General features: G+C 39.5%; 1 protein-coding gene across 2 annotated transcripts in view; it reads right to left on the reverse strand.

Annotated features, from left to right (window-relative positions):
- Positions 1-11,218, reverse strand: part of LOC117328788 (cyclic nucleotide-binding domain-containing protein 2-like) — a 45,301-nt gene extending 34,083 nt beyond the window's left edge. Inside the window, exons 1-4 of one of the 2 annotated variants that reach the window (XM_033886335.1) lie at positions 11,017-11,218; positions 5,571-6,902; positions 1,371-2,132; positions 1,080-1,150 (exon numbers count right to left, since the gene is read on the reverse strand). In XM_033886335.1, coding sequence (XP_033742226.1) covers positions 1,080-1,150; positions 1,371-2,054 — 755 coding nt within the window. In that variant the 5' untranslated portion in view covers positions 2,055-2,132; positions 5,571-6,902; positions 11,017-11,218. The remainder of the gene's footprint in view (positions 1-1,079; positions 1,151-1,370; positions 2,133-5,570; positions 6,903-11,016) is intronic. The other variant, XM_033886336.1, reaches the window with a different exon arrangement.
- Positions 11,219-14,068: the final 2,850 nt, after the last annotated feature.

Below are 14,068 nucleotides of genomic sequence, written 5' to 3' on the forward strand. Positions count from 1 at the left end.
TTAATATTTTTACATTTTGTAAGTAATGCAAACACAGCTTTTCGACACTGCAGTAATAGTTGTGTTTGTACAATATTATATGTGTTTTTAACAGGAAAGCAAGTCGTGTGCCTCCGTCGGGAATCGAACCCCTGACCGTCGGCTTGTCGGTCCCCGCTCACTACCGATTAAGCAAAAAAATAAAAATCCTCTTATAGCTGGCGGGAAGCAACCGCAACCGTATCATTTGTATATATATATATATATATATATAGTTAGTTACTATTAAAAATATTTGTTTCGTATGTCTAATCGGAAACATATATATGAAAATATCTAAAGATTAAATACTCATTTTGGGCTTCTTTTTAGTAGAATTCCCTCCTCATACCATAATAAAAAGAAACTAGAAATATCTGTGAGGCCCTTGTTTCCAGGTTGTTAATATTGATGATTTTTGAAAATAGTAATAGTGAACTGATACCTTGGAACCCTAAACACGAATTTATCTAAGACATGCTCATTCTTGATTTTTAAGTTGTTAAACAATATAAAGAAATGACGTCACTGGGGCAATGTATCTTCTTTCTTTATTTTTAAAACTAACTATAAATTGTAACGGTGATCTTGACTTTGACCTTGACCTTAGAGCATTGCAACACAAGGTCCTCTGAGGTATTTCCTTACTTGATAAAGAGATCGCTAGAGCGATGACGTTTCGGGGACGGGAGGTGACGGGAGGTGACGGGGAGGACGGATGGCTAACTCTCCCTCCCCATCTGATATAAGACAGAAATACTACAGACCCGACGTAAATACTTACTTGCCCGCTGACTCCCCCCCAGACCCGACGTATATACTTACTTGACCGCTGACTCTCCCCCCCCCCCCCCCCCCAGACCCGACGTATATACTTACTTGCCCGCTGACACTCCCCCCCCCCCCCCCCCCCCCCACCCCCCCCCAGACCCGACGTATATACTTACTTGCCCGCTGACTCTCCCTCCCCCCCCCCCCCCCCCCCCCCCAGACCCGACGTATATACTTACTTGCCCGCTGACACTCCACACACACACCCCAGACCCGACGTAAATACTTACTTGCCCGCTGCTGCGGAAATCTTTAACACCATCTTCACAAATCTGCATGCTTTCTGGAAACGATCTCTCGCCTGTTAGTAAAGAAAATGTAGATATTTGGTTTATTATAATCATAATCATCATTTACAGTTGAACAATTTGATATATACACAGTCGTTAAAAATAATTAAGATGTCACATAATTGTGGTATTAAACCAAGTATTAAGAGTTATTCTCTACAATATTTGCAATGGACATTTAAACGCAATTAGATAACTCTTCAAAATAACACTGTAATCGTATATACTTACAATTTTGGCACGGACTTCCTTTTCAATTTTCGTCTTCATAATGTAATGTCCCCGACTCATCGTGCTCTTTCTCTTGGATGAGGTAAACGAGTAGTTACTCTCAGTAGGCGACTCACTAAGATCTATCCCAGACCTTGGCGAAGCAGCCTCCGTACCTGATTCTATTCTCCTGATCATACTATCGGGGGTAAGGGACTCCCTCTTTGAACTGTCATCTTGTAACTCTCTTTTATGGAACGATACTTCATCCTTCTTTGCCGACTCGACAGGTTGTTCAGGACTGATTTCATCCTCTGCGTCCTCCGATATACCTTCTAATTTAGGTGTCATGATAATGCAATCTTTCTTGGTTGATAAACTACTATCATCTCCTTTGCTTTCATCTTCGTCTACCTCATCTTCCTCCTCTGACGATGAATCGTCACCATCCTCCACAAGACCTTTGAGTATATGTTTGTACCTTGCCAGAAGACTAAATCCTTGTTGCTTTTTTTCCTTTTTCTTGTTCTTGTCTTCATTTTCCTTATCCTGTTTGTCCTTTGCAATTTTAAATCTTTGCATAGTCTGTAAACTACTTCCGGTGTAATTTTCCGGTTTGGAATAGTAATCCAAATCGGTCTCTGGCGGATCGCCTTTCCCAGAGGAAAGAGCGGTTGCCGTCATGGCCTGCTCGAAACTACTCATCTTGGCGTCTTAGGTTATGCCTGTCTAACCCATTTTATCTTCTCAATACTTCCATCAATAAAGAGACAGTTTCTCGTTCTACAACGACAACAACAGCGTATCCAATGAATAAAAAGACAATACAATGACGTCATAACAATCATGACGTCATGACAATAGAACAATAAAGACGGTAACACAAAGAACACGGTTGAAATAAAGTGTACGGATCGAGGTGAAGTTAATATTTATATCACATGTATATGTACATACGTGTACACAGCTGCCGTTGTGATTTTTATGACCAGGTATGTACATACCAACGCCATTCACCTTCTAAACAAACAAATAGTTACAACATTACAGTGTCAAATTTGCCTCACGAGTGCTCCCTGCCCTCACAAGCATGTTTTACGTTACCACACCTTGTCTTGAGGCCTATGTATGACCATTATTGCTGAAAACACCACACGTATACGCGACTTTACGATAAGTATCCCGTAGGCTAGTAGGAGTCTATTATCTACTTCAGAAGGAACCTAATGTCGAAAATATTGGCACAGTGGAGTGGAAACGTCCTAGGAAACATCACATTGCTTTTACACGCGCGCTAAACCGGAAGAAATTGATCGTAGTCACTATTCATTGTAACAGTTTAACAAATTAATAGGTATGTGCTCGAGTGCGTTCCTCTGACAGTGTCTATTTGTAGGACTCAACGTTCAGACCGATGTCATAGCACCCCCACTCATTTACCTGCCTACAGCACCGACGAAACGCCAATCTGAGACAGATCAATGATCGATCACTCCGATCAATGTGTAACAGTTATCTTTACAGCAGCCTTACAACAAAGATGGATGATTATTTAATCTTTCAACATTTAACGTGGTACAAGTAGTGTTGTCACCCGTCTCTTGACTCGCCTATTGACAACCTGATACATTACCGAGCATTGCCACACGGTAACATGTCATCGATCCTACTCCGTATCATTAACGGTACAGGTTAGATACTTATCAGGCCTACTGTTATAACATCAAAGATATTCCTTTGTCATTTAAACAATCGTAATGTCGTAGATAAAATGAAGTCACAAAATGTCTTCCAGTTTTCAGTTTAATTACCGATACCAAATTGATATGTTTAATCAATGACCGATCCAGGAAGACATGTCGGACTGACCTATATAATTAGCCTCAAAATCCCGTTTCCCTATCTCGTTCCATTCGGAATGTTTCATTGTCACAATTTCAAGAAAAGTTTTATCTGAACGTGAAGGCATCGATTTCATATAAAGAGATGAGATAGTCGCCGACATACAGGACGGGAACGGGCAGCTCAAACTGACATAAAATCATCCCTACTATAGTCAACCCTGTCTATCAATGTCACTCATGGCACCGGGAAAATGGCCGTTATAGACATGCGACCTTTATACAGAGGTTCCAAATTGAGCATGAATCAAACTGAAAACAGAAGAAAACCAGTATTGCAATTTTCCTTCAATCTTACCTAACAAGCCAGGATACCTTTATGCCAGGCGATATCCGTCACTTATAACCATTCACATAGAGATACACGGCAAGTCACCATTCAAACAGTCAAATGTTTATATGAATAAAAAACGAAATAAATAGTGATATGACCGAATTAAAGACACATCCATTTCTAGTATACCTCTCATTATGTTGACGTCACCAACTTTTTCACTACGCTATAAATTCAGACGTTGATATTATTCCTCGCGAGGTTATCTGTAGCCAACTTTTATGAAAGTTTACAGGTTTTTAAACACTTATTCTCTCTAAACACGATACATTGTAGATTCCCTGTACAAGAGGTAATCCCACTCAGCAGGTTAAGATGATATACCGTGAACGCCGCGTCAACCAAAGCTTGTTTAAATAGACCATAGAGCCCAGTTGATCTGGCCGTTGGAAAATAATTGCATATTTTATTGAGTGAAAACTATATAATAACTTGAGTGTTTTGGTTCTGAAAAGATTTCAATAAAGGGGTTCACCACCTTCAATCTCAGTGGCTTTTAACCCGTGTATTGTCGATACGGGGGGCGAAGTAGACCCCAGCCCACCGGTACAACTTTATACGTGTAGCATTAACACCCAGATAAACACGGGCGATCAAGTAATGATTCCGGACGTTTATACACTTAATAATCTCCCATCGTAGGTCGGGGAAATCGACAAGACGGCCACCACCAAGGGTCGCGAGGATGGTGTTAATAAAACTCGAATCTACATCTCACATATAAAGTGACTGATCACCATCTTCTCATCCGTAAAATATGTTTATTATGAAACAAACGTGCGCGGTCACTTCTCAGATACACGGCGTCAGTTTGGTCGCGAAGACGACCGCATTAACCATTTTGTGTACATGTATATACGCTCATCACCAGAACAACACTAAAATATCTAAACAAAAAGTGTACACGGAAACGTAACGTTAAAATATGAGCGAGAAATTCCCATAACAATTTAGAACAAAACTCTTCGAATCAAAATATCGCTCAAAACACGCGAAAAACAATGCTAAGAGATCGGTTGGATACTGAGAAGTGGAATATCTAGATAAAAACAAGAGAGTTGACAGCCGGCCAGACTTCGCCTTACCATCATTTTTTTTTCTTTCCTGTGCGAGAGTTACTTCCATTGTCGAAATAGTTGAAGGCACACCTGTATCGGTAATTCCAGGATAAAGATTACAATAATTGACTGTGTCTGTGTTCTTCCTAGATAAAGATTACAATAATTGACTGTGTCTGTGTTCTTCCTAGATAAAGATTACAATAATTGACTGTGTCTGTGTTCTTCCTAGATAAATATTATAAAAAAATTGACTGTGTCTCAGTTCTTCCTAGATAAATATTACAATAATTTACTGTGTCTAAGTTCTTCCTGGATAAATATTATAATAATTTACTGTGTCTGTGTTCTTCCTATAGATAAATATTGCAAGCTCTCTTTTTCTTTTCGAATATACAATTCTCAAAAGATATTTATCCGTACAATATTAAACTTGTTAAACGTTTGATACTTCGGTCTAATGGTCCACTTTACCTCTCTGTCTGGCTCAGACATCTACATGTATATTTAACACTGTCTTTGTTTCGAAATTTAATGACAGTCACACACCCACCTAAAAACTTGTTATTTTCATTGACTTGAAAACGAATTCTACAAAAATTGTATTTATTTTACTTATTTTCTTATATCGCATAAAAATAGCTCAACGAAGGTTGTTACTTAATCACAAAACACATGTCAATCCTGGCAGCTTTCATAGATACCCAGGGAGATACTACTAACAGTACAGATAGCGATATTTACGCCCCAAACACACACATACATCTGATACATCTACCCATAATCCCGTCCTGTTTACTTTAATAACATTGCGTTCATCACGGACACATTACGAAGAAAACAACATAAAATCATAATTGGCCTTTATATTATATCTTTACAAATAATAAAACATGTTTAACTATAATAGAACAGAGGAAATACTTGCCTGTACAATAGCTTGGTGAGGACTTCCGTACTCAAGGCTGGTGATAAATCCTGTTAACTATAATGACACAATGATAGGGTTACCCCTCACTAGACGGTTAGTAGTCAATAGTTATCCTCCGTACTCCCGGTAATCACTAGACGGTTAGTAGTCCATAGTTATCCTCCGTACTCCCGGTAATCACTAGACGGTTAGTAGTCCATAGTTATCCTCCGTACTCCCGGTAATCACTAGACGGTTAGTAGTCCATAGTTATCCTCCGTACTCCCGGTAATCACTAGACGGTTAGTAGTCTATAGTTATCCTCCGTACTCCCGGTAATCACTAGACGGTTAGTAGTCTATAGTTATCCTCCGTACTCCCGGTAATCACTAGACGGTTAGTAGTCTATAGTTATCCTCCGTACTCCCGGTAATCACTAGACGGTTATATTAGTAGTCTATAGTTATCCTCCGTACCCCCGGTAATCACTAGACGGTTAGTAGTCTATAGTTATCCTACGTACTCCCGGTAATCACTAGACGGTTAGTAGTCCATAGTTATCCTCCGTACTCCCGGTAATCACTAGACGGTTAGTAGTCCATAGTTATCCTCCGTACTCCTGGTAATCACTAGACGGTTAGTAGTCTATGGTTATCCTCCGTACTCCCGGTAATCACTAGACGGTTAGTAGTCTATAGTTATCCTCCGTACTCCCGGTAATCACTAGACGGTTAGTAGTCTATAGTTATCCTCCGTACTCCCGGTAATCACTAGACGGTTAGTAGTCCATAGTTATCCTCCGTACTCCCGGTAATCACTAGACGGTTAGTAGTCTATAGTTATCCTCCATACTCCCGGTAATCACTAGACGGTTAGTAGTCCATAGTTATCCTCCGTACTCCCGGTAATCACTAGACGGTTAGTAGTCCATAGTTATCCTCCGTACTCCCGGTAATCACTAGACGGTTAGTAGTCCATAGTTATCCTCCGTACTCCCGGTAATCACTAGACGGTTAGTAGTCTATAGTTATCCTTCGTACTCCCGGTAATCACTAGACGGTTAGTAGTCCATAGTTATCCTCCGTACTCCCGGTAATCACTAGACGGTTAGTAGTCTATAGTAATCTTCGTACTCCCGGTAATCACTAGACGGTTAGTAGTCCATAGTTATCCTCCGTACTCCCGGTAATCACTAGACGGTTAGTAGTCTATAGTTATCCTTCGTACTCCCGGTAATCACTAGACGGTTAGTAGTCTATAGTTATCCTTCGTACTCCCGGTAATCACTAGACGGTTAGTAGTCTATAGTTATCCTTCGTACTCCCGGTAAACTCGGCCCGCGCACTGACACTGTACATGAACAAATAAACCCTTGTAAAACAAACAGACAAGTGACTTTTTCAAGGTAATGCCATCTCGCAAGAAAAATACAAGTCGTCGACTAGATAATACAAGTCATTCGATTTAATCTACAATTAAAACAGTCGTTTAGGCTACAGTGCGATAAAGAGAACATTATGAAGATCGTGTGACCAAATACAGTAAGTCAATATTTTATTATGCGAGAGAAAATGACAGGGCGACTTTAATATTGTCGTGATCAGACTTATGGCGGGTTATATCTCCAATCTGTTTATCAGGTAAATATCATTTCTCATTATTTACTTGCAATGACGAGGAAATGGCAGTCGACGTTAGAAAGCCTCCTGGTAGCCAGGAAACATCTAGGTATAATGATGAATTGATTGTGTAGAATCAAGTAGGACCCAGAGGCGCTAGGGGACGTGAGAGTACTACAGGACCTTAGGGAGTATTGACGATCTCATTCGTCATGGTAGAAACAATAAACGGATGTATTATACCCTTACCTTACTTTGGATATCATTAAGCTGTTCGAGTATATACCTATTTCCTATGATATATATCAACAGATTCTAGTCAACACTTAGCAGTCGATGCCTTTGTGTCGTAATGTTCCTCAAATCTTAGGTATACGGCGGATATGGTGATTATGACGTCATAGGGTACTGACGTCATGGTTATCACGAGCTACCTGGGTATCGAGAAGCGATTTATGTAGAATAAAGACTCAAAGTTTACATCATTTAAAAAATATCCATCCTTATGTGAGAGTGCGATTTTAGAAAACGTGTGCTTTATGTGGCAAGAAGAAGAAGAAGAAGAAGAAGAAGAAGAAGAAGAAGAAGAAGAAGAAGAAGAAGAAGAAGAAGTGCTCAACAGACCATTGTTGTGAATTTCAAGGGTAAATCTATAGCCTACCTAACACCTAGACCCGCCGTACATCATCCCATGATTTACTGACAGGACGTGACAATGAGGGGAGAGTCCCGCTCCCGTGATTTACTGAGAGGACGTCACAATGAGGGGAGGATCCCGCTCCCAGACCTCATCTATAACAGTATGCATTCTTTGTGCATTTATTTACCTAATACACGACCTTTTATCGGTGAATTTTGTTAGTTCTGGGTGCAGGGTCATAAACAAGCTGTCGCCTAGTCTCGGAGTACGAGAAAGTGTTAAGTTTGTATTCCCCTGTTTACTGGGACTTCTAGTGCGTCCAGGCTAATAAACGTCCGTTACTAAAACAGATCACGATATACGTGTTATCAATGTCGTAAATATTTAATGCTTAAATATTATTTGTGACTAACAATCCTGTTTTGTGGCCTATAGTTCAGACAGCGGCCGAATTACGTTGCAAATTGTCACCTTAAATGTGGAAGTTTGAAGTTTGTGACCCAGCATATAACCAACGAGTCTTTTTTTTTTCTTTTGCAAGAAAGAATGATTTGGGAAATCTTGACTGAGATACATTGATAAGAGGACAGTGTTTTAGATGTGGCCATCCACAGGACAGATGTGTGTTATCGTCTACGATTGTTCTGTGCCATATAAACTCGGGTATTGATGTTGTTAACAAACACCGACACCAATTAAAGATATAACAGTTCGATATTTTTTTTATCGAAGATTAGACTTCTACACGGAATCAGCAGGACAAATAAAGATAATTTACACATGGTCGCCATTGTGAAATGTTTACATTGTAAATTACTCGTATCACGGAATTTGAAAAAAAAAAGACATAAATATTTATGATGGTGACAAACCTAGTTTTCGTTGTCATTCAAACAATACGTTAACTCTATACAACCCGAGTAAGAAGTACAGACGACAGGTGGTGAGTTAGGAGCTATGTCGGTTGGATATTTAGGACAGTCATTGGAAATCAACATTATTACGAGACCAACCCCTATACATGTCAGGACATATTAGAGAAAACAACATTTAACAAGTGATGGGAGTTATCGTCATAAGAATTTAATCACGACAAAATCGTCATTTGTGGAATCAACCGTAGACATTACGTGAAATATGAACGGCAAACGTCACGCGAGAAATTAACTTTTACGTGTCACGTGACACGTAATGTCGGTATACAACAAGTGACAAGTTGACGGTGAAATGGTATATATAGGAAAACAGTTTAAAATGTCACCTGTTTCTGAGGGGTAATATGACACGTGAGAAGAAATCAAATTATGAGACATTTACGATAGCTAATGTTCAGAGTAACTCTTAGTACCCTAAATATCTTTGGTAACTTCATTATACAGCGAGTAATGGACGCGTCAACAACATGTCCGAAAAAAACCGAAATAAATGTTAAGAGTTAAACAAACATCTACTGCAATGTTTCACCAGAAAACCGACATGAGGTCTTTTATCGATTGATGCAGATCTTCAGGAGAATTATGGCGGAATATGTTATTTACAAATGTAGAAAGTAGAGCAGGGTGATCTTTAAATCAATTGTATAAACCTTGATAATAATGACGAGATCACAACTAAACAATGCCGACCAACAGAATGTACGCATCACTTGATCACGAAAGATTTGTTGCGGAAGTTTTAGGAAAGATATACCGAGGTCGATAGTCAATATTCATCTAGATCTCCACAATTACATTGACGTCCGGACTAACAGTAAATATATTATAGACAATGAAAATATCATTCAAATCCCAACGAAGAGGGTTGTCCCGAGCTTTCTCTCCTCGTTTCGGTAATTGATGTTCAGTTCGTGTCTATGATTGTTTTTCTAGTAAATCATGTCTGTCCTCAGATGATCAAATATTGAAAAGATAATTTTATATTTTCTTGCAATACTTGTCATTGCATTGTCCCTTTGACAACCGCCATCATATGACATCTTGTTGTGTAAATGTTAACGAGACTATACAGATTCTTGTTATTAAAGAGGGCCTTATTGTAGACTGGGTAAGCTAACTGTCGTATTTTCTCTATTCTCCGTTTGCCTTTGCTTCGAAAACACGCCGTATTAATGAGCACAGCCTAGCGGAGAGAAATGGTACTAAGACAGGTAATCTAGTCAAGCCTTTTTATAATTTATGACGCCATTGAGGTTATGACGTCATTAATGTCATTGCTAAGCGATGATTATATTGCAGCAATAGCCTAACCACGTGACCTTCGTGATTCTGTACGAATGAACATACTAGGCCTATGCGTGTTGTGGATTAGGACCTAAAGCTCTGTAATGTCCAGGGAAAAAAGTCACCGTCCCACATTATAAACAAAATATCTTGATTTTTTTACCGTTAAAGACATGTATAGTGTAAGTATCAGAGGATTTTCTTTCCATTCAGTAAAGTTGTTGTCGAGAAGATTGCCAAGAGTAGGCGGCACATCGGCCAGTCGTAATAGTTTCTCCGCAATTGTAACATGCGTTTCAGAAAAAATAAACCCGGACAATAATATCGGACGTGCGGACAGGTATGGCGGTTTGCTATTGTCTCGTGATTTATATCATCAAAACATAAAATCAGGAGATACTTGTCTCACTTACCAAATTATCACGTGTCATACTTACCAAAACATCACGTGTCACACATACCAAATCATCATGTGTCATACTTACCAAATCATCACGTGACACACTTACCAAATCATCACATGTGTCACACTTACCAAACTATCGCGTGTCACACTTACCAAATCATCACGTGTCACACTTACCAAATCATCACGTGACACACTTACCAAATCATCACATGTGTCACACTTACCAAATCATCACATGTGTCACACTTACCAAACTATCGCGTGTCACACTTACCAAATCCTCACATGTGTCACACTTACCAAATCATCACATGTGTCACACTTACCAAATCATCACGTGTCACACTTACCAAATCAACATGTGTCACACTTACCATACTATCATGTGTCACACTTACCAAATCATCACATGTGTCACACTTACCAAATCCTCACATGTGTCACACTTACCAAATCATCACGTGTCACACTTACCAAATCATCACATGTGTCACACTTACCAAATCACCACATGTGTCACACTTACCAAATCCTCACATGTGTCACACTTACTAAATCATTAATATGTCACACTTACCAAATCAACACGTGCAGGTTTGAATACAACTCCAATACGACAGATGCCGAGCAGTTCTCAGTAAATCTCCGTACCACTTATCCGAGATAATTCTCACGAAAAATCGACAATATTGAATATGACTAGTGTCACACCAGAAAACACCTCCCAACCCTGCACGACCGTTCTCCATAGAAGCAATACACAGCCGTAATGACCAACATTGACCGGTACTTCTCGTGGTCTGTATGAAGTATATTTGTCCAGCAATATTTACCATCAATACAATCTTAAACAGAAGGATAGAGTCAACAGAGCGAGTTTCGCGATACTGCTCTTCAACGCTATTTAATTTCTGCCATTGACAGTTAAGACTTTCTCAGGTACTTCATTAGATCTCAAAGGAGAACAAATATCTTATTGAATCGAAACAAGTTTAGGATTTTACTGTCATGTAAACACTGTTAACATTAAAAGGTACAGACTTCCGCTTCAGTTTTACGTTTGGGAGCAATCACAAACAGTATAAGGTCAATATTTGTTACAACAAATATGAAAGTAGACTGGCAAACAACCCGGCCTCCAGTTCTTTAGGTGTAATCATATTAAATGGCGAGAGTTAATCACGGCAAAGTTTTTTCTATACAACATCAAGACTTATTTAACCAAATATTATATTTCACAATGACAGAATTTCGCTAAAAGAAATCCCATTGATTTTGCGATTTGACACTACCTTCTGATGACGCATTGTTTAATTGTTATTATAAATAATGATAGCTTTGTCACGTCGTTGTGACTTTCCTAGTATTAAAATGTACAAATCCCCAATGTATATAGTTTGTTCCCCCCCCCCCCCCCCCCCCCCCCCCTCTAAAACACGACACTTGGCCAGGTTGAAAATGATTCATGTAACATTGTTTATCTAGTAATAAGTGTAATAATATCAGATGTTTTCTAAATTATACCAGATATCATATTAAATTAGAGGATCAAAGAACAGATTAACAATTCACGTTAGAGTAAACAGACTAGTCTACGTCTGTAAGGATTGTACAAAGCACACATGCGATACTAGTTCTCTTGCCAAATGAATTGAGAGTTAGATAAAGTAGAGCCCTAATTAATTCAGCTGCACCATACAGCTGTTTCGTTCTTCAAGGACTCGTCGGTGATGTTAGAGACACCATACAGCTGTATCGTCCTTGTAGGACTCGTCAGCGATGCTATGGCATAACGTATTGATGATAGGAGGCGACTAAAACAAGAAATATATCAAAAGTAATTTCAAAATTTGAATGACAAAGTACAAAAGAAACAAAACCCTGATAATATTCAATATTGCATTTCAGAAGTACGTTACATAGATGTGTTTATTCTGTACCGTGTTACTGTTCCAGATGTGGTAGTTTGGGATACACAAGTCGGGATGGTGTTCAGAAAAAGTTATTATACAGTCGATACATTTCCTCCCTTTCCCAGGGTTGTTACTAACCAAGATCCCACCAAGTTATTATACAGTCTGTTCATTTCCTCCCTTTCCCAGGGTTGTTACTAACCTAGATCTCACCAAGTTATTATACAGTCGATACATTTCCTCCCTTTCCCAGGGTTGTTATTAATCAAGATCTCACCAAGTTATTATACAGTCGGTACATTTCCTCCCTTTCCCAGGGTTGTTACTAACCAAGATCTCACCAAGTTATTATACAGTCGATACATTTCCTCCCTTTCCCAGGGTTGTTACTAACCAAGATCTCACCAAGTTATTATACAGAGATCACATCCATACACATATCGTCCCGAGTGCATTCGAAATAAAAATAAATCCATGTCAGTCTTTCATTATTTTCTTTGTTATTTGTATTTACACCTATGGCGACAGTGGACGCACGAGTTGTAACCTGTTGATGGTAATACCCCTTCTACTTGTGGAGAGTAACAATATCTCGTATCAGGAAATTCGACATATTGGTCATGGCATCATCGAGTGTTCGTCGTGAATGTACAAATGAAACTGGTCTAAATCGAGTAAAAGATGGCGTTGCCATGCTCCTTTGTCATGATTACAATCTGAAAATCCGGAATTGCTCCCAGTTCTTCAGAAATCTGCTCTTCTATGGAGGTAATGGACGACCGCTTCCCGAATTTTCCTACCGAGTCGGACCCTGTTCCATTTATAATGATACGATATTACACAAACCTCGATCATTTCTTGTGATTTAATTACACAAGTTTACTAACGGGTTCCATTTTTGGTTTAGATATAAGAACTAACTGATTTATCTTCTGTTGATGAACCCAAACACTACTTTGACATTTGCAGCATGGAGCTCTTGAGAGTTCTGTTAACAGCGTCATCAGGTGGATTCCAACCTTTATCTGCCGTTTCGATCCGTATGCCACGACGTCCTCTGGTTAGCGAGTCAGCAGCGGTGATAAATCACTGTTCGCTGTTGTCAGGTCAGTCTAATATTCGGCACATCTGGTCTGTACTATTACCAGCATGCTGTCCTCGTTGCTATGTTCTTGACAGCTGCCTTTTATTTTGAGCCCGTCATTCTCACTTTCTGAACCAGCTTCCACACCGTGAAGGGAAACCCTCGGACACAACCCTCTACCAGAAACAATCAAGTATTCCATCCCTACTGTCTACACTGCTCTGCAAGCTCTTGGTATTTGCCAGGTTTATTTTTGTTCATGTTTCTCATCGCACCCTTCCTCCCACGGAGTTATCAGTTTCAAGATAGTCAACGACTATATCACAATGTCACAATATCAGTGTGGTATTCACTACATCAGAAATGCCAAGACGTTTTTTGAGGTCTGCTCTCATCTCGCAGGATGGTGCTCAGCTGGTTAAGATCATGTGACATGGTGTGGAAGTTGGGTGTTCCTTCACTCCAGTTCTCACATTCTCCAAGATATCGATTAAGGCAGCCACAATCTTGTTGGGTTTCTCTGCCACAACACAGGGTACAAGCTGGATCTTCAAAAAGACTCCATCTACATAAGTTCCCTTGCGCTCTGGAAGATTCCATCGAGTCAACTGGTGTCCAAGTTCAACTTCTCA

The sequence above is a fragment of the Pecten maximus genome, chromosome 6, assembly GCF_902652985.1.
Source record: "Pecten maximus chromosome 6, xPecMax1.1, whole genome shotgun sequence".
NCBI classification, from domain to species: Eukaryota; Metazoa; Mollusca; class Bivalvia; order Pectinida; family Pectinidae; genus Pecten; species Pecten maximus.